Source organism: Onychomys torridus, chromosome 18 (genome assembly GCF_903995425.1).
Source record: "Onychomys torridus chromosome 18, mOncTor1.1, whole genome shotgun sequence".
Lineage (NCBI taxonomy): Eukaryota > Metazoa > Chordata > Mammalia > Rodentia > Cricetidae > Onychomys > Onychomys torridus.
In genome coordinates, this window is record NC_050460.1 from 65,669,116 (window position 1) to 65,687,267 (window position 18,152).

Sequence of the window (18,152 nt, forward strand, 5' to 3'; positions counted from 1 at the left end):
ACTCCGGGATAATCTCAAAGAAGCCGATAGGGAGAGCCGGATGAATGTGACGTCAGCTGTTGCTGGGCAGATGAGGTCCGCACAGGTTGCAAAGAGAGGCGGGGTTTAGAAGAGTACGAGGAAGGAGGGTTCAGCGGGGACCCAGGCGAGCTGCCCAGCGCAGAAGCGCGCCTTCTGGTGGGTGGCCTCAGGGTGGTGAGACCGTTGAACCGTCAAGGGCCCTAGGAGGGACCACATGGAAAGACCCGAACTGGGCCCTCATCTTGAATGGCCCTTCCCCACGCGCTAGGGTGTCTTTCCCCATTCCTCCTTCTGGTCGTCCCTATGCGCCCATTTATCGTACTTTCCAGTTTCCATAAAATGACGCTTATTTGAATGCTGCCCGGGTCCTCAGGACGCACGCCTAAGTGAAGCTGCTCAATGCTCCTCTCAGGCTCCAGCTTTCCTGGAGCACCTCTGGATGTCAGGACCCTACCCAGTCCTCCGCGGTTCCCAGAGGATGCCCGCCTGTGGGTACTCAGGTACCCCACTGCTAGGCGGCCTCTGAAGGCGCACCTCTTCCATCCCGGCCCATTCTCTGTCTGGTTTCACCGACCTGGCAGCAGGGAAGCTCTCCCCAGTATGATCTTGGTTCAGATACCCATTGATTGGGTTCTTGACGGAAAGGGCAGTGGATGGGGAGCGGGGGGGGGGGGGGGGGGGGGGAGGGGTTCCCTCCCCTTGGTGCTGTGGCTTTCGCTTTCACTTCCTTGTCGGAGAGTCGGCAGATCTCCGGGGCTGAACGGTCATGGCGTTACTGGATCTGTGCGGAGGTGCTCAGGGGCAGAGGCCCGAGTGGGCTGCCCTGGGAGCAGAAAGTGGGTATCGCTCGGACCCGGGACACTACAGTTTCTCAGTGCGAGCTCCGGAGCTCGCACTTCCCCGGGGAATGCAGGTGAGGATAGCAGGGACCCTGGAGAGATGCAAGGGAGAGGTGGAGGAAGGAGGGGGCTGCTTGGGTCTGCGGAGGTGAGGAAGCCTGGAGGGACGGCCCAGGAGAGCAGCATTCAGGCCAGCCCTAAAGAATCCACGTGGAGATGATGGCTTGGGAGAGAGGAAGGGAGGGAGAGGGGGAAGGAAGGAGGGAGGAGGGAGGAGGGAGGAAAGCGGAGGTGGGGTGGGGGTAGGGGGAGACAGAGAGACAGAGACAGAGACAGAGACAGAAAGTGTGTGTGTGGGGTGCCCATCCCAAGACACTGCACAAATCACTATGCCTCACAGTCACCACTGCTAGAGGGAACACACTTGGTCTCGGAAGACCCATGAACTTGGGTGGCTAACCTGGCCTCAACACCATCCTCGAACACGTTAGGCAGTCTAGGTCTCGAGCCTCTCTACTGTAAAATGAGAATACATCAATAAAATGTGCTTTGTGAGCACCAAGGGAGCCACGGTTGGGGAAACACCTTGAAGTCAGTTACCATGACCTTTGCTCCCTGGTGCTGGAAAACACCTGCCTCCTGCCTGCCTTCTCCATCTAGAGTCAGGCTATTGGTGGTTATAGAATACAGAGACCCCTCCTCACCCACTACTCTCCGAAACCCTGCCCGGGAGACTCCTGTTCCTGAGGTGTTCTGTGCCCCTTTGTGCCTCTTTTCTCTCAGCCTTCTGAATTCCTGAGGTCCTTTGGTGGTGACCAAGGAAGGAATGTTCAGATTGAAATGGCCCACGGCACCACCACGCTAGCCTTCAAGTTCCAGCATGGAGTCATCGTGGCAGTGGACTCCCGGGCCTCTGCAGGGAATTACATTGGTGAGTACGCATGCTCTGTGGCCAGCGCCTGAGGCCTGCACACTGGTTAGGGTAGCGCAGCTGTGGAGTGGAGTGAGCAGTGAGGGCTGTGGGCTCATTCCTTTGATCTCAAAACTCTTCTAGCCACCTTAAGAGTGAACAAGGTGATCGAGATTAACCCTTACCTGCTCGGTACCATGTCTGGTTGTGCTGCTGACTGTCAGTACTGGGAGCGGCTGTTGGCTAAGGAATGCAGGTAGGCAGATTTCCTCATCTCATTTGTTCAGTCCTGGAATCTCCCAGGTCACTTGTTCCCAGCGACCTATCCTAGTGCTAATGAGGGATTTTTACAAAAGAAATTAAATAGCCTTTGTGTGATTAAAAATCTCCCCAACTTTAGTCTGTGCCCCTGCTTATAGACCAGGTAATCTGTTAATTATTTAACATGGCACCATCATGTTAGGATGGGGTCCTTTAACAGGCTTTTAAAAATGTGGTTCATATATTTTAAATTCCAAACCTTTCCCTCATTCTTACATCGCGCCAGCTCATGCCTTCCCAACACTCACCTCTGCATCCTTTCTTAACCTCATTCTGTGGGAGAAAACCGACTCTCACCTGCTGCCCCTGAGGCCTCCTCCCTCCTCACCTAGGCTGTACTACCTGCGGAATGGGGAACGCATCTCCGTGTCTGCGGCCTCCAAGCTGCTCTCCAACATGATGCTCCAGTACCGGGGCATGGGCCTCTCCATGGGCAGCATGATCTGTGGCTGGGACAAGAAGGTGGGTGCCTGTCCCTATGCCCCCCGCCCTGATGAGCTTTCTCTTACTCACTGGACACTACACATGCTTGGTTCAGTGTTGATGTTGGCCAAAGTGTGCTGTCTTAACTCAAATGTTTCCATGGCAGTATCTGCCCACACTTTACCAATCACATGAGTCTTTCTATTACCGACAAGCCATTTCCAAATGTAACTCAGGATGGTTTTCCATCTTCTAGGGACCAGGACTCTACTATGTAGATGAAAATGGAATTCGGCTCTCAGGACAGATGTTCTCCACCGGCAGCGGGAACACCTATGCCTATGGGGTGATGGACAGTGGCTACCGGCAGGATCTCAGTCCTGAAGAGGCCTATGACCTTGGCCGCAGGGCTATCGTTCACGCCACCCACAGAGATTCCTATTCTGGAGGCGTTGTTAATAGTAAGAGACCAGTGCTTCCCCCAGACACCCGGGAGAAGGGGGTTTTAGACTGGGGAGACTCAGGGGTGATGGAGGGGTGAGGAGAAGGTTTTCAGCTTCTGTGGGGGTGGGGATGGGTGCCAAGGCGCTGCTGCCGTCCAGGCCACACCCCTGACTTGCTGAAGAGAGGGTTGAGGCCATTCTTTCCCCACTCGTTCACAGTGTACCACATGAAGGAAGACGGGTGGGTGAAAGTGGAAAGTTCCGATGTCAGTGACCTGATGCACAAGTACCGAGAGGCAAACCAGTGACGGCGGTGGCTGCTGGACAGGCGGGCGGCTCCTGGCAAGCTGGTGGACGCGGGAACCTGGGCCAACCTCAGTCCTGGAGAAAGAAGGGCCCAGCCTGGGCTGGAGACAGAATGCTCTGAGTCCATGGAGACGGACAGGTTCACCCTCGTCTCACTGAGCACTCCATCCCCGGATGCCTTCTAAGCACAATAAAAGAAGAACGGTTATGGATGTCTCTGTGTTGTGGCTGAATGGAGTTAGGCTGTGGGGTCCTTTTGAAGAAGGGTTAGGGGACAAACAGGAAACCAGGTGGTCTTCTACTGAGAAGGGGGCACCACCTTCTCTCTAAGTAGCTGAGTATCACCAGGCTCTTCCTGGACATCCTCCAGCACTCACCTCCCAGGAGGATCCATCAGCCTTCTCTTTGGACACTCACATTTAATTTAATTTGGTGCATAGCCCTTTCTGGAGTGTCATGCTCTGGGGACTCCAGTGTGGCCCCTGGTGGATGTTTTGGGGTGACTGGACTTAGTGATGATTATAAACACTGAATCGCTTAAGAAGCACCTTTTTGACATTGGATATTGAAATGTAAAGATGCCGTTGGGTTCAATTTCATGATGTCACCCCTGGCTGCCAGGTGAGAGCGCAGTGAAGAGAGATGAGCAGGACTCCCTGGATTGGGGAACGCAGAGGAAAAAGTGAATACCGGGGTCTGTGGAAGCACAGGAGTGGTCAAGAGTGAGGTCATGGGCCAGAGAAGCCAGAGCAGCTGCAGGAACTTTCTTCACTGGGGGTGCCCTAAGACCCGCAGCAGATAAGGTGGCCATGTAGCAGGACCGGCTTCAGTGCTTTCAGCCCCCAACCCCCACCCCACACTTAAACTTCAAGTGATTCGTGGGTAATCACACCAACATTTCAAAGGGGGGGGGGTTGTTTTTTAAAACTTTTTCTTTCGAGGTAGTTTCAGCACACTGAGTCATTTCTGAGCATGGTGCTGTGGTAGAGGGAGGCTCCGATGTGCAGCAAAGATACTTTGTTTTCAAAGCTGAGAATGGAACCCTGGGACTCACCGTGCTAAGGAAGGCCCTACCCTTGAGCCCAGAGGGGTGATTTCTCCGATAAACTGACCTCTGGGGGAGGAGTGGGGTAGAAACTGTCTCTGTTTGAAAGCATTAGCCTATATAGCAGCCTCTCCCTCACATGCAGTAGGCCCTGGCCCTGACCCAGGACCCTCACCGCAGGCCCCACACTGAAAAGGAAGTCTGAGGACAATTCTGGGTTCAAAAGGAAACCTTCAGCCTGGTGATAGGGGCTAGGCCTTCTATGTAGGCCCTGTGCTTTACCCCAAGACCTCCGTCCCTGGGCTTGTCTGAAAAAAAAAAAGCAACTAAGCCCCTCATCTTCTCCCCCCCCCCCTTGCCCCCCCCCCCCCCACTTTCCAAAGTGACTCGAAGTGGGCCTCCTGTGTGGTCCATTGTTAATTGTTTGGGTGACTGGGAGGGTATCTAAAATAACTCCTTCTTCACTCTCTTCCCCTCTTTCCCCTCCTCCTCCTCCTCCCTCTCCTCCCCCTCCCCTTCCTCCTCCTCCTCCCCCTCCTCCCTTTCCCCTCCTCCTCCTGTTCTTCTTCCGGAGAATGAACCTATTGCTCAGGCAAGTGTTTTCTTCCTATGAACTATGTTCCCAGCCACATGAGCGCTTCTTAAAATAGGTTCGGAGTTCGAGAGAGCAACCGAGGAAATGCAGGGCTTTCCCCATGACAAAGCATCTCAGACCCTCGGAGACTTTTGCTAGTGGCGGCCAACTAGGGCTCATGAAGCTACCTGGGGACTCGGGGCGCTCACCCCACCCTCAGATTGGTAGGCGCCGCCTGCTGGCCGCTGTGCGCAGCAGCGGGACCCGGGCAGTGAAGTGAAAGCGAAAGTCGCGGCCCCGGGTGCTGGAGCACCCGGGGGATCCCGTTTGGGAAGAAGCAGATTTCAGAAGCACTCCTGAGCTGCTGCTCGGCAGGTGAGTTCTTGTGGATAGAGCCCGAGAGCTAGCAGGGGTGCGGCCCACCCCCAAACCCTGGGTGTCCCCATCTCGCTCCTCTCTCCGGGTCCTGCCTTAGGTTTTCTGCCCCGCGCCCCTGCCCCACCCAATGTCCCAGGTCTTCTGCCCCAGGTCCTGTGCCCCGCACCCAGTGTCCCAGGTCCCCTGCTCCTCACTCCTTGTCCAAGGTCCTCGCTCCGCTCCCTTGCCCGGTGTCCCCTGTCATTCGTCTTATGTCCGGTGCCGCCGGCCCCAAGTCTTCTGACTCTGCGTCCCACTGCTGCGCGCTCTTCCCGGGCTCTAAGGACCCGGGGAGTGTGACCTGGGACTGAGCCTTCTCGGTTAACATCAAGAACCTTCAAAGGGACAGGCATGGTGGCCGCAGACCAGCCCCCCCACCTCCCCGTGTGGTGTGTGTGTGTGTGTGTGTGTGTGTGTGTGTGTGTGTGTGTGTGTGTGTGGTGTGGTGTGGGTGGCCTTTTCCACTCCTTCAGACCGGCAGCATGGCATGGATCCCAGGAGAGGTGTGACTAGGAGGAGACCTTTCCCATGAGTCTGAATAAAATGAGAAATTGAAGCCTGATGTGGGTTTGGGGCAGAAGGCCCGTGGCCAGGGAACCCCACCGCCCTAATTTCTCCCTTTCTCCCTACAGAGCCCATCATGGCGCTGGCCTACCTGAGGCCCTGGGCCTCTCTGCTGCTGGTGGACATGGCTTTACTTGCGCTGCTACAGGGGTCTCTGGGAAATCTGCTTCCTCGGGGGCTTCCAGGACTGTGGCTGGAGGGCACCCTACGACTTGGAGGACTGTGGGGGTTGCTAACAGTGGGTGGGGTGCAGGGAATTGTGGGGGCCTTTCTGCCCTTGCTCTGCCTGGCCACCCCCCTCTTTTTCTCGCTGAGAGCTCTGGTGGGAAGCACCATGAGTGCCCCAGCAGTCAGAGTGGCTTCTGCCTCGTGGGGCTGGCTGCTGGCTGGCTATGGGGCTGCCATGCTGGGCAGGGCTGTGTGGGCTGTGCTGAGCCCTCCAGGAGCCCTGGAGAAGGAGCCGGGCCAGGAGAACAACAAAGCCCTGATGTGGCGGTTGCTGAAGCTCTCCCGGCCGGACCTGCCTTTCCTCATGGTTGCCTTCTTCTTCCTCATCTTGGCTGTGTTGGGTGAGAGAGGCCACCGTGAGAGGGCGGTGGGAGAAGGGCCTTGGCAGGGCGCAGCCTCCTTATCCTTGCCTCTTTTAGGAGAGGCCTCAATTCCTCACTATTCTGGTCGTGTGATTGACATCCTGGGAGGTGATTTTGACCCAGATGACTTTGCAAGTGCTATCTTTTTCATGTGCCTATTCTCTGTTGGGAGGTGAGTGGATGATTGACTTCAGCTCCCTTTGGTAGACCCACCCTGGACAGCCGCCCTCCATCCTGACTTTGTTTTGCAAGAAGTGCAAAGTACTTCAACTGAAATATGCACGTTTATCCATCACGGACTCCCATCCATCCATTTATTTCCTCCTTTGAGTTTTCCAACTTGCTCAAAGTTTATTTTATGTTACAGAGACAGGTAGGAGGGTGGTGAGGAGCAAAAGGAGCCGTGTGTCCAAAGGGACTGTTCCCAGTGTCAAGTGTCTCCCTGGAATCTCCTGCAGGGGAGGGTGTGTCTCCCCCACCCCAATCTTGTGGCTTCCTCACTGGCTGCCTTTGCCTCTCTTTATATAGACCCAGGAGCCCAGTGTCAAGTAAACAAACATTGGACTGTGTAGCAGGGCTGTGACTGGGATGAGGAGGCTCAGGTATAGAGAGAGGGTGCAGATTCAGGCAGGTTCTCCCTCTCCCCTCTTCCCAGTCCTTCATTATGCCCCATTCTAGTTTTGCTGTTTTTTTTCCCCTGAAGGCATGCACAGGTGAACTCCTTATGGGTCTCTGCTCTCCCGGCCCAGGCTTGACCCTTTGGTGTCTCTGTAGCGTTTGACGTTTGTAGTTCACATTGATCTCTTTCTGCAACTAGCGTTTATGAAACTCCCTTCTACCTTCGAATCTACTCTACTTTTTTGGAGCATTTTCCTCTTCTAGACCCTTAAGTTTGGCCTGTTCATGAGTATGTTGTATTCTAAACTAACCACCCCCACCCACCCACCCCGTCATTCTCCCTGAAGAGTGTGTGTGTGCACTGGAGGTCAAAGCACAGCTTGCTGAGTCAGCTCTATCCCTTCACTGTGTGGGGTCCAGGGGTGGAACGTAGGTCATCACCAGGCATGGCCACACAGTGTGTTTTGATTTCTTAAAAATATTCTTCGTGCCAGGTGATTCTCCCATGCACATTTACGTCGAGCTGTGTTATAAATCCAGTTGTTCCCGGGGCTGGAATTGCTGCTGGCTGGGCACTGTCACCTTGTAATCATATTCAGAACCCCAGTGCATCACACTCCCTCCTGGCCCTCCCTAAAGATGCCCCTCTTTCCCATCCCCATCCACAAAACTCAGTACCTGTACTCTGGGCCTCAGCCTCATGTCCAGCACTGCTCTGCTGTTTCTTGCTGTCAGAACTGTCTCCTTGGACTGGGGAGACAGCTAACTGGGTCATGTGTTTACTGTGTAAGCACAGGGAGAGTCTCTAACCCCAGTACAGGGTGTGGAGTGAAGACAGGTGGATCCCAAGACCATGGTGACTGGCCAATCTAGCAGAAATGGTGGGCTCCAGGTTCAGTGAGAGACCCTGCCTCAAGAAAAATAAGGTGGAGGGCAACTGAGGGAGATGTGATGTCATCCTTTAGTCTTTGAACACACACACACACACACACACACACACACACACACACACACACTCACACAGTCACACAGTGGTGGCTCCTTTTCATTCTTACTGTGATCTCTCAAAGTCCACCATTTCATGTCTGCTTATCCAACATGGGAACTAAATTTGCATTTGAAACCCATATTTTATAAAACACCTGCTTTTGTGCATTTAAAAATACTTCTTCAAGTTTTTATTATAAAAATTTGGTTGATCTAAGGGGACTTCCCAAAGGATGGAAGGTGAGATTGGCGACTGCAGATCGGTAAAACGGGGTGGAGGGAGGGACTTGATGCTGTTTCCAAAGGAAGCATATGTGAGTCCGCCAGCCCTTGGGGATTTGTGCTGGTTATGAACTTGACCCCACATCTAGCTCCCTGTGTCTTCCCTTCATACCCGTGTATTCATGTGTTTTTCCCCTTTGCCTCTTGTCTACTTTCCCCATCCCCCCCTCTCTTCATCTCTCTTTCCTGCTGTCTGTCCCCCCACCCCAGCTCCCTGTCTGCAGGCTGCCGCGGAGGCTCCTTCATCTACACCATGTCCAGGATTAACCTGCGGATACGAGAGCAGCTTTTCTCGTCCTTGCTGCGCCAAGACCTCGCGTTTTTCCAGGAGACCAAGACAGGTGAACCTGGCATCTGGGTCTGGGGTCCTCTGTCCCTCCCTGGCCCTGTCATTCTCCTGACCCCCCCCTGGAGCCTGGCAGTTATCTTTGAGAGCAGGGTAGAGGTGTAACCCAGTCTCTGTGGGGGAAGAGGGTGTGAGAGGTGGGATGAGTCAGTGAGATGGCCCAGATCCCGTTCTTGGGTTTCTGCAGTATCCAGGTCCCCTCATCCTCTCTGTCCTCTCCAGGGGAGCTGAACTCACGGCTGAGCTCCGACACCTCCCTGATGAGCCGCTGGCTCCCTTTTAATGCCAATATCCTGTTGCGGAGCCTGGTGAAGGTGGTGGGGCTCTACATCTTCATGTACAGTGTGTCTCCTAGACTCACCTTCCTCTCCCTGCTGGACTTGCCCCTTGCAATAGCAGCAGAGAAGATGTACAACCCCCGCCATCAGGTATGTGTGCCCTGAGAGGAGACTAAAGTGTAGAGGCGTGCAGGCTTCCATGTGCAAATCTCAGCATGAGAGATAGATAGGTAGAATGGACAGCTCTTTTCAGCCTCTGCAGTACCACATTTTCCTAGTCCAGCCATCCATTGAGTTGAGGAGGTTGGTGGCCTACTGGTCTATAAGCAGAAGTGTTGTGTGTGTTGAGCTGTGGGGAGAGGGAGGTAAGGGGGCATCTTTCAGGTAAGATGGTATCTTCTCATGAGTGTCTCAATGTCTGTGTATGCCCTTCCCACAAACATTTGAGAATTAGTGTGAAGAACATCTTAAGAGGTTTACACTTTATTTGTTTTAATTTATGTGTAGGTGTTTACACTTTGTTTTAATTTATGTGTATGGGTGTTTTGCTTGTGTGTATGCACATCATCTTTGTGCAGTGCCTGAGGAGGCCAGAAGAGGGTGTTGGATCCTCTGGGCCTGGAGTTACGGACAGTTGTGAGCAGTGTGGGTACTGGAAATGGAATCCTGGTCCCGGGGGGGGGGGGGGGGGGCAGCTAGTGCTCTCACCCACTGAGGCATCTCTCCGGGCCCTAGAAGGTTTCCCCTTTGACCTCAGCACACATAATTGGATGGCGTGTGGGGGAGGGAGGACTTGAGTCCTGCAGTCCTGAGTCTGGATTCAGTTCTGCCTCTGGCTTTCCCTTGTAGTAAAGCACACAGGATATAAAAACACCATGTTACTCACTTTTGGGCCACAATTCAAAGCACAGGCCTTCTGATTCTCCACATTTCTCCCCAAATTTTTGTCACTTATTTTTAAATGTGAACAAAAGCCATTTTGCTGGTGCAGTGACTCACTGGGGCTTTGGTTTCCATTTTCCTGAACATTAATGTTGTTACGTGTGTTTTCACGTGCATGTGGGACATTTGACACATTCTTTGGAGGGATGTTCATCCGGTTCCTCTCTGCTTTTTGACCCTTTGGTGAAGAGAAATTCCTATGCCCATTTTTTTTCTTTTCATTTTTAAAAATTTGTAGGGTTTTTGTTTTTGTTTTGGTTGTTTTGTTTTGTTTTGTTTGTTTTGGTTTTAGGTTTTTGGTTTTGGGAGATAGGTTTTACTGTGTTGCCCTGGCTATCCTGGAACTCACTCTGTAGACCAGGCTGGCCTTGAACTCACTGAGATCCTCCTGCTTCTGCCTCCTGGGTGCTGGGATTAAAGGTGTACACCACACTGCCCGGACAAAATTTGCATTTTTAAAAGGCATTCTTTATATTTTTTAAATTGTATTTTTAAAATGTAGTCTGCATATATTCTGGATGTTAGTTGGCATGCTGGGGACAGCATGGGTAGGCTAGTGATGCATGGCCTGTGGCAGAATTCATCAAGACAGGAAAGGCAGCAGCAGAGGGTGACAAGACACTGTGGTATGGCCGTAGCAGAGAGAGCAGGAAGCTGAGCACCCGGGAATCTCAGGGGCTGCTGTTATGAGGGTGTGTGTTTACACACACACACACACACACACACACACACACACACACACACACAGAGGCTATGTTCAGTGTCACAGTGTCCTGGAATAGTCACTGTTGTGCTTGATCTTGAGGCACTGGCGGTCTCATCGTGAGTCAGACACGGCTCAGCACAGAGCACAGGCCTTAAACTGGCACCCACATTTTGCACCTGGGCCTTGCAGTGGTTAACTCCTGTTCAGAGTCAAAGGCCCTGCTGAGCCCAGCCTGCCCTGAGGCAAAACAGACCTGCTGTGAAGTTGGGATGCTCAGACCAGCTGCCTTCCCAGAACAACAGCCTCCTCTCTTATCTGATTTACAAAGATGCATCTTGAGGTGTCTTTCACTGCAGAGGAGGTCTCATGCTTCACTGTAGATAGAGTCCCATGCTGCAGTGTGGACAGGGTCCCATGCTGCAGTGTGGACAGGGTCCCATGCTGCAGTGTGGATAGGGTCCCATGTTGCAGTGTAGACAGGGTCCCATGCTGCAGTGTGGACAGGGTCCCATGCTGCAGTGTAGACAGGGTCCCATGCTGCAGTGTAGACAGGGTCCCATGCTGCAGTGTAGACAGGGTCCCATGCTGCAGTGTGCACAGGGTCCCATGCTGCAGTGTGGACAGGGACTATTTGTCTTTGTGGCCTGTGCTCACTCTGGTGTCCCATTTAAGAATTCATTGTCTAGTCCAGTGTCAGGAAGCTAGTTAATTGGGGCTGGAGAGACGGCTCAGTGGTTCAGAGTGCTCACTGCTCTTGCAGAGGTCTGGGGTTCGGTTCCCAGCACCCACATGACAGCTTCCAGTTCCCTCTTCTATGAGGCCCCTGCACTCATACACACACACACACACGTCTTTATAAAAAGAGTTTTTACAATTTCAACTCTTAAATGTAGGTCTTTGATCCATTTCTAATTACAGCTCCACCTTTTTAAAAAAATAAAGACTTATCTTACCATTTGTGCATGTGTGCACATGTGTGTGTGTGGCTGCCCACAGCGGCCAGAAGATGGCACCTAACCCCCAGGAGCTGCAGTTGCAGGCAGTTGTGAGTTGGCCTGGGTGCTGGGACCTGCACACTGGTCATCTGGAAAAGCAGCGAGCTCTTTAAACAGCAGAGCCATCTCGACAGTCAGGTCTGCATCTTCCTTAACTGCTGCGTCTCTTTCCTCATCTGACACCAGGGGGAAGGGTTTTCTTCAAATGGAAGTTAAACAAAATATCTCACATGTCCCACAGTGTTTACCAGTGAGAGCTCAGCAAGGCACATGCTCTCCTTCCTTTGTGTGTGTGTGTGTGTGTGGCAAGAATGTGCGTCCAAGGGTGGTGTTGTTCCTTAATAGCAAGGTGAAGTCTCTTGGGGCTTCAGGTCCTTATGCTGGTCTGGCAAGCCCTGAGCCATCTCCCCAGCACATCCCCTCCCTCTCCTCCTCTCCTCTCCCCTCTTCCTTCCTTCCTTTCAATATTCCTTCTGGAGAGAAAATCAAGGAACAGGGAAGAAGGGCTGGAGTGAAGCCCCTGGGCCTGTTGTGTTCCGCCTCGTTAACCCGCTTATCCGGGTCTCATTCCAGGCGGTGTTAGCAGAGATCCAGGATGAGGTGGCCAAGGCTGGTCAGGTGGTGCGTGAGGCAGTAGGAGGGTTGCTGACGGTGCGCAGCTTTGGGGCCGAGGAGCAGGAGGTCAGCCGCTATAAGGAGGCCCTGGAGCGATGTCGACTGCTGTGGTGGCGCCGAGACCTGGAAAGAGCCTTGTATTTAGCCATACGGAGGGTGAGGCGGCCTATGGAGGGAGAGGGGCCGAGGAGCCAGACAATGGAGGTTCTAGGAACCAGTATAGTGCACTGGATCCCCGGGCTCACTCACTTCTTCTCCCGCCTTCCCTCCAGGTGATGGCCTTGGGCATGCAGGTACTGATTCTGAACTGCGGTGTGCAGCAGATCCTGGCTGGCGAGGTCACTAGGGGAGGCCTGCTCTCCTTCCTCATGTACCAGGAGGAAGTGGGGGCCTATGTCCGGGTGAGCGAGATGCTGTCAGCAGATGCTTTGGTGCTGTGTTTCTCTCTGGACTTCTGGGCCTTGAGCTTTATTTGTTTAACAAACAAACCAGTTAATGTTCTTATAGATAATTTAAAACATGCTAAAAAAAAAAAAAAAAAAAAAGGCCGGGTGGTGGTGGCACATGCCTTTAATCCCAGCACTCGGGAGGCAGAGCCAGGTGTATCTCTGTGAGTTCGAGGCCACCCTGGTCTACAGAGCGAGATCCATGACAGGCTCCAAAGCTACACAGAGAAACCCTGTCTCGGGTGAAAAAAAAAAAAGACATTATAACGAAGCTTCAGATAACTATTATCAGCATTAACAATGATCATAATCCTAACCTTAACTCAAACTCCCTAACCCTAGCTTAACTCCATTATAAATAATGCTGACCCTAACTAACCCAATCCAAACAACTCCAAGTAGCCATGACCCTAAATAACTTAACCCCCACCATGACTACTAACCTTATCTCTAACTGCAATCCCAAACCCAACCCTGCTCCTATCCTTAATCTCCCCTAAAACCTTACCTACTCCCAACAGTGTTGGGTCTGGCCTCCCTCCCCGCATACTATTTTGAAACAAATTCAAAATCTCACAGTCTTATCTGTAGATATTCCGGTGTGCATCTGTAGATTATAAATATCTGAAGTATGTAGTCCAAAAGCCACTGTCATACCAAAAAAATAGCAATAATTTCTTAAATTCATCCAGTACACTCAGTGCTCAGGTCTCCACAGGTCCATATGGTGTGACTGATGTCCTTTCAACCTCTCTGTGTCTACTGATTTAAAATTCCCACCTTGCTATCTGTCGAAGGCATGTGTATTTCTGTCTTGTGTTTCTGATGGCCTGGGTTCTGTGGGTTGAACCTCTGTAGCATTATTTCAGTGTGTACCTCTGACTATTTCTTATCCACTGGTAGATCAATATGGAAACTTTAAGACTCAGCATTTCCCTTTTTAAGTTATGGCTGTGTCTTTTTCTGGGAGACACAACATATCTGGTTCTCTTGGTGCTGGTGTCGGCCACTGATAAGCAATGCCTGGCATGTGTTAAATTACCAGGGTTGTAAATAGTGCTGCTCTGTCCTGCTTGAACTTGGCTACATCAACCGAGAGACTTGATCTCATTTCCTGCTGGGTTACCCAGTGGTGCAGTTTGACTAGGGAAGACTCTTAACTATTTCTTTGTATCTGATCACTTTAAAAAATCAGTTACCTTGTTTTGGGCCGGGGCCATAATTTTCCTGGTTACTTCTTTACCATCCTTTATGTGTGGAGAGCTGTGCCAGGCACTCTGATAATTTCAAAGGTGAGTTGGCCACAGTGACTGCTTTTGAAAGAACTCCCTGTCTCAAGGAGGCTGATACTCGACACAGAGTGCAGAGCAGTGAGAAAAAGCTCTGGGGCTTGATGCGCTCTGGGGACGTCAGAGCTTTTCGGTTGCAAACTGAAAACACTGAAATATCGCTGCAACTTTAAAATTCTACCAAAATTACTCTGGGCAAGGGAGCACATATCTGTAATCTTGTGGTACTTGTAACCCTGAGGGAAGATGTCACATTTGAGGCCAGCCCCGGCTATGTAGCCAAAACTTTCAAAAGAACAAAGACAAAGCCACCCTCCATTCCTAACTAAAAACAACTTCTCCAACGTCCCCCACCCCCATACATTAAAAGAGGCTCTTTTTTGGGGGGTGAGGAAAGGGGAGAGGCTGGCCGAGGTCATGCTGTGGGCAGAGTATGTGAGGAGCTGAGTTGGGGACCTGGCTTCTGGTGGGGTTTAATTAGCTGACCTGTCCGTTCCTGTTTTCCAGAACTTGGTGTACATGTATGGAGATATGCTGAGCAACGTGGGTGCCGCTGAGAAGGTTTTCTGCTACATGGACCGAAAGCCAAATCTGCCTCAGCCTGGGACCCTGGCCCCTCCCAGGCTGGAGGGCCACGTGGAATTCCAAGATGTCTCCTTTTCGTACCCCAGTTGCCCCGAGAAGCCGGTGCTCCAGGTGCCTGCGGGAGAGCCGGTGGTCTTGCACCGTGGCCTGTGCATCTCTTCTCTAGGAAGCTGCCCTTACCTCTTGCCTGCTTTTCTAGGGCCTGACGTTCACACTGCATCCTGGGAAGGTGACAGCATTGGTGGGACCCAATGGGTCCGGGAAGAGCACCGTGGCTGCCCTGCTGCAGAATCTGTACCAGCCCACTGGGGGCCAGCTGCTGCTGGACGGCCAGCCCCTGGTCCAGTATGACCACCACTACCTGCACCGCCAGGTAGGAGGGGCAGGAGAGAGGATCAAGCGAGGAGGGGGTATGAGGAAGGCCCTGGGAAGAAAGGCTGGGTCCATCCTGAGGAAACCGTCCATCCCCTCTGCCCAGGTGGTTCTGGTGGGACAGGAGCCTGTGCTGTTCTCCGGTTCTGTCAAGGACAACATCGCCTATGGCCTGAGGGACTGTGAGGATGCTGAAGTGATGGCAGCTGCCCGGGCGGCCTGTGCAGACGACTTCATAGGGGAAATGACTAACGGAATACACACAGGTACCTACAGGTCCCGAGCCCACCCTGGCAGGGGAGGGATAAAATGGGGCTGGGTCGAGAGCCCATTGGATAAAGCGCTTGCTTGCAAGCGGGAGGACCTGAGTTTGATCTCTGGAATCCATTTTATAGGGGTGGGGTGGGGGAAGAAAGCCAGGCTGGGACTAATCCCAGCTCTGGGGTCAGAGGTTCCTTGGGGTCTCATTCTAAGCCAGTGAGAGACTTTGGTTCCAAAAGATAGACACTGCCTGAGGAACAGCCCACATGCATTCCCGCTCCCCCCCCCCCCCCCACAGAGGCTTATGCTGAAGCATAGGCATGCACACACACAGGCACACAGACTCACATGCACACACACACACACACACACACACACACACACACATACACAGACTCACATGCACACACACACACATACATACACAGGCTCACATGCACACACACACATACATACACAGGCTCACATGCACACACACATACACAGGCTCACATGCATACACACATAATACACAGGCTCACTTGCATATACACACACACACAGGCTCACATGCATACACACATACACAGGCTCACATGCACACACACATACACAGGCTCACATGCATACACACATACATACACAGGCTCACTTGCATACACACACATTCACAGGCTCACATGCATACACACACATACACAGGCTCACATGCACACACAGGTACACACACATACACACACACAAACACACACACACACACACACACACACACACACACACACACACACACACAGAGGCTCATGTGCATGCATACACACACACCCCAGATAATGGAACTTACGTTGGGGTGATGTTTGTATCCCAGTTGCTTCTCCCTTTGTTCCCACTTCTCATTCTTCTGCAGCCCCCCAGCCACCCCCCCACCCTCAACCAACCCTGTGCTCCCCTCCTGCCCTGCTTTGCTACCTCCTGATTGGCTAACCCAAGCCGATGGGAGAGAGAACCTGTCCTTCTTAGTGGGGAGGGGTGTTTTCTGACCTGCTGTGTCTCATGAGGGAAATTTCTCTGATTTCTTCAGAAATAGGGGAGAAAGGGGGGCAGTTAGCTGTGGGACAGAAACAACGTCTGGCCATCGCCCGGGCCCTTGTGCGGAACCCACGGGTCCTCATCCTGGATGAGGCTACCAGTGCCCTGGACGCCCAGTGCGAGCAGGCCGTGAGTACCAGCATGGGAAAGGGAGGGGCCCGTGTGATTAAGGGATATGGTTGGAGGGTCAGGTGGTGTGGAGCTGGGCAGGGTGGGGCGGATGCCTCACTGATGGGGAGAATGTCTGTACCTTGCAGGGTTGTGAATCATGTAAATTGCAATGATTACTTTTCTGTTGCTGGACCAAATACCCGAGAAAGGAATGTAAATGACAGGTTATTTTGGCTCAGGGGTTGAGAGAGCACACAAGCCATCATGGCGGGGACAGCATAGCTGTGGGGTGTGTCATCTGGACTCCTTACGTTTGGTGGACTGAGAACCAGAGGGTGTGAATACTGGCTCCCAGCTGCCTCCCTCTTTCCCTCTTTTTCATGTGGTCCAGGACCCAGGGCATGGGATGGTGCCACCCACTTTCAGGGTGGATCTTTTCCCTCAGTAGTCCTCTCTGGATGCTCCCCCCCCCCCCCCCGAGACAGGGTTTCTCTGTGTAGCTTTGCGCCTTTCCTGGAACTCACTTGGTAGCCCAGGCTGGCCTCGAACTCACAGAGATCTGCCTGGCTCTGCCTCCCGAGTGCTGGGATTAAGGCATGCGCCACCACCGCCAGACCCTCTCTGGATTCTTGAGTCAGTCCTCACAGACAAGGCCAAAGGTGTGCCTTGACCATGCCCTGGGCTTTCTTAAGTTTAGCTGGCAATGAAGATCTATCTCCAGGATGAAATGGAGAATGGTGTGGGGTGTCTGGTCCTCCAATGCTGCCTTTTCCAGTGGCAGCAGTACAGCCAGGGAGGGCAGACCCCTGTCGCCTGCTCTCTGCAGCCCCTGCACAGTCACACCTTCCTTACCCCAGTCACAGGGGTGGCCCAGCTGTGGTGTCCCATTCTTGCCTTTCTGAGGCGTGTCCTCTGTCCTCTGCAGCTGCAGGCCTGGAGATCTCAGGGGGACAGAACGGTGCTGGTGATTGCCCACAGGCTGCACACGGTTCAGAACGCCGACCAGGTCCTGGTACTCAAGCAGGGGCGTCTGGTGGAGCATGACCAGCTCAGAGAGGACCAGGATGTCTATGCTCACCTGGTACAGCAGCGGCTGGAGGAGTGAAGGCTTCCAGACACTGAGCACTTCTCAGAACTGAGGCCAGAATCCGACCCACAGGGACTGTGCTGCAGGCTGGAGTCAGGATAAAGTCTGGGACCATTTTGGACTTTGTATGTTTTGGTGGGCTTGAGCGAGTGAGAGTTGGGGGTGGGGTGGTCATTGGGTGGAGTGAGCATTTTGTGGTTCTAGAAACTTTTTTTTTTTTTTTTTGCTGAATATAATAAATATGTATAAAATGCTTTTCCTTAGTATATGTTATGGTGAATATTGATTGACATTTTAACCGCATCTAGAATCACGGACAAACATCTGGCCGTGTCTGTGATGGAGTTATAGATTAGGTTAATTGAGGTTGGAAGACCTGCCCTAACTGTGGGTGGAGCCATCCCATGGGCTGGGGTCCCAGATTGCATAGAAGGAGGAAGTGAGCTGAGCACAGCATCATCTCTCTTGCTTCCTGACGGTGGATGCCATGTAACCTGTGGCCTGTCACTCCTGCCTCCCTGACGTGACGGACTGTACCCTTAAATGTGTAAACCTCCTCAAGCTTTTGTCAGGCGTTTTGTTGCACAGACAAGAAAAATAACGAATATGATATGTACACATGAGTAAGTACACATTCATAGAGATGTCTCACAAAGTGTCAAGTGTGTCCATTTGTGATTTACCTCAGGATTAATCACTGTTAGCCTTTTGCTA

At 52.5% G+C, this 18,152-nt stretch overlaps 2 protein-coding genes across 2 annotated transcripts; both read left to right on the forward strand.

The window, feature by feature from the left end:
* Positions 1-242: 242 nt before the first annotated feature.
* Psmb8 (proteasome 20S subunit beta 8) lies at positions 243-3,464 on the forward strand. The gene is made up of 6 exons (XM_036168416.1): positions 243-934; positions 1,644-1,791; positions 1,915-2,026; positions 2,424-2,553; positions 2,771-2,975; positions 3,177-3,464. The coding sequence occupies exons 1-6, from the start codon at positions 788-790 to the stop codon at positions 3,263-3,265; spliced, it is 831 nt and encodes a 276-aa protein (XP_036024309.1). The 5' UTR covers positions 243-787; the 3' UTR covers positions 3,266-3,464.
* Positions 3,465-5,144: 1,680 nt separating this feature from the next.
* Tap2 (transporter 2, ATP binding cassette subfamily B member) lies at positions 5,145-17,701 on the forward strand. Its single transcript, XM_036167743.1, has 12 exons — positions 5,145-5,257; positions 5,932-6,432; positions 6,511-6,625; positions 8,551-8,681; positions 8,909-9,114; positions 12,181-12,378; positions 12,495-12,623; positions 14,465-14,653; positions 14,742-14,915; positions 15,021-15,180; positions 16,233-16,369; positions 17,277-17,701. The coding sequence occupies exons 2-12, from the start codon at positions 5,940-5,942 to the stop codon at positions 17,454-17,456; spliced, it is 2,112 nt and encodes a 703-aa protein (XP_036023636.1). The 5' UTR covers positions 5,145-5,257; positions 5,932-5,939; the 3' UTR covers positions 17,457-17,701.
* The last annotated feature ends 451 nt before the right edge of the window (positions 17,702-18,152 follow it).

What these genes read in the sequence shown, in the direction of transcription:
- Psmb8 (XM_036168416.1), top strand. Translation starts at nt 788, where the DNA reads ATGGCGTTACTGGATCTGTGCGGAGGTGCTCAGGGGCAGAGGCCCGAG. An exon ending in CACTTCCCCGGGGAATGCAG is followed by an intron (nt 935 to 1,643) that starts GTGAGGATAGCA and finishes CTTTTCTCTCAG; the next exon opens with CCTTCTGAATTCCTGAGGTC. An exon ending in CTCTGCAGGGAATTACATTG is followed by an intron (nt 1,792 to 1,914) that starts GTGAGTACGCAT and finishes AAACTCTTCTAG; the next exon opens with CCACCTTAAGAGTGAACAAG.
- Tap2 (XM_036167743.1), top strand. Translation starts at nt 5,940, where the DNA reads ATGGCGCTGGCCTACCTGAGGCCCTGGGCCTCTCTGCTGCTGGTGGAC. An exon ending in TGTACAACCCCCGCCATCAG is followed by an intron (nt 9,115 to 12,180) that starts GTATGTGTGCCC and finishes GTCTCATTCCAG; the next exon opens with GCGGTGTTAGCAGAGATCCA. An exon ending in ACCACTACCTGCACCGCCAG is followed by an intron (nt 14,916 to 15,020) that starts GTAGGAGGGGCA and finishes CCCTCTGCCCAG; the next exon opens with GTGGTTCTGGTGGGACAGGA.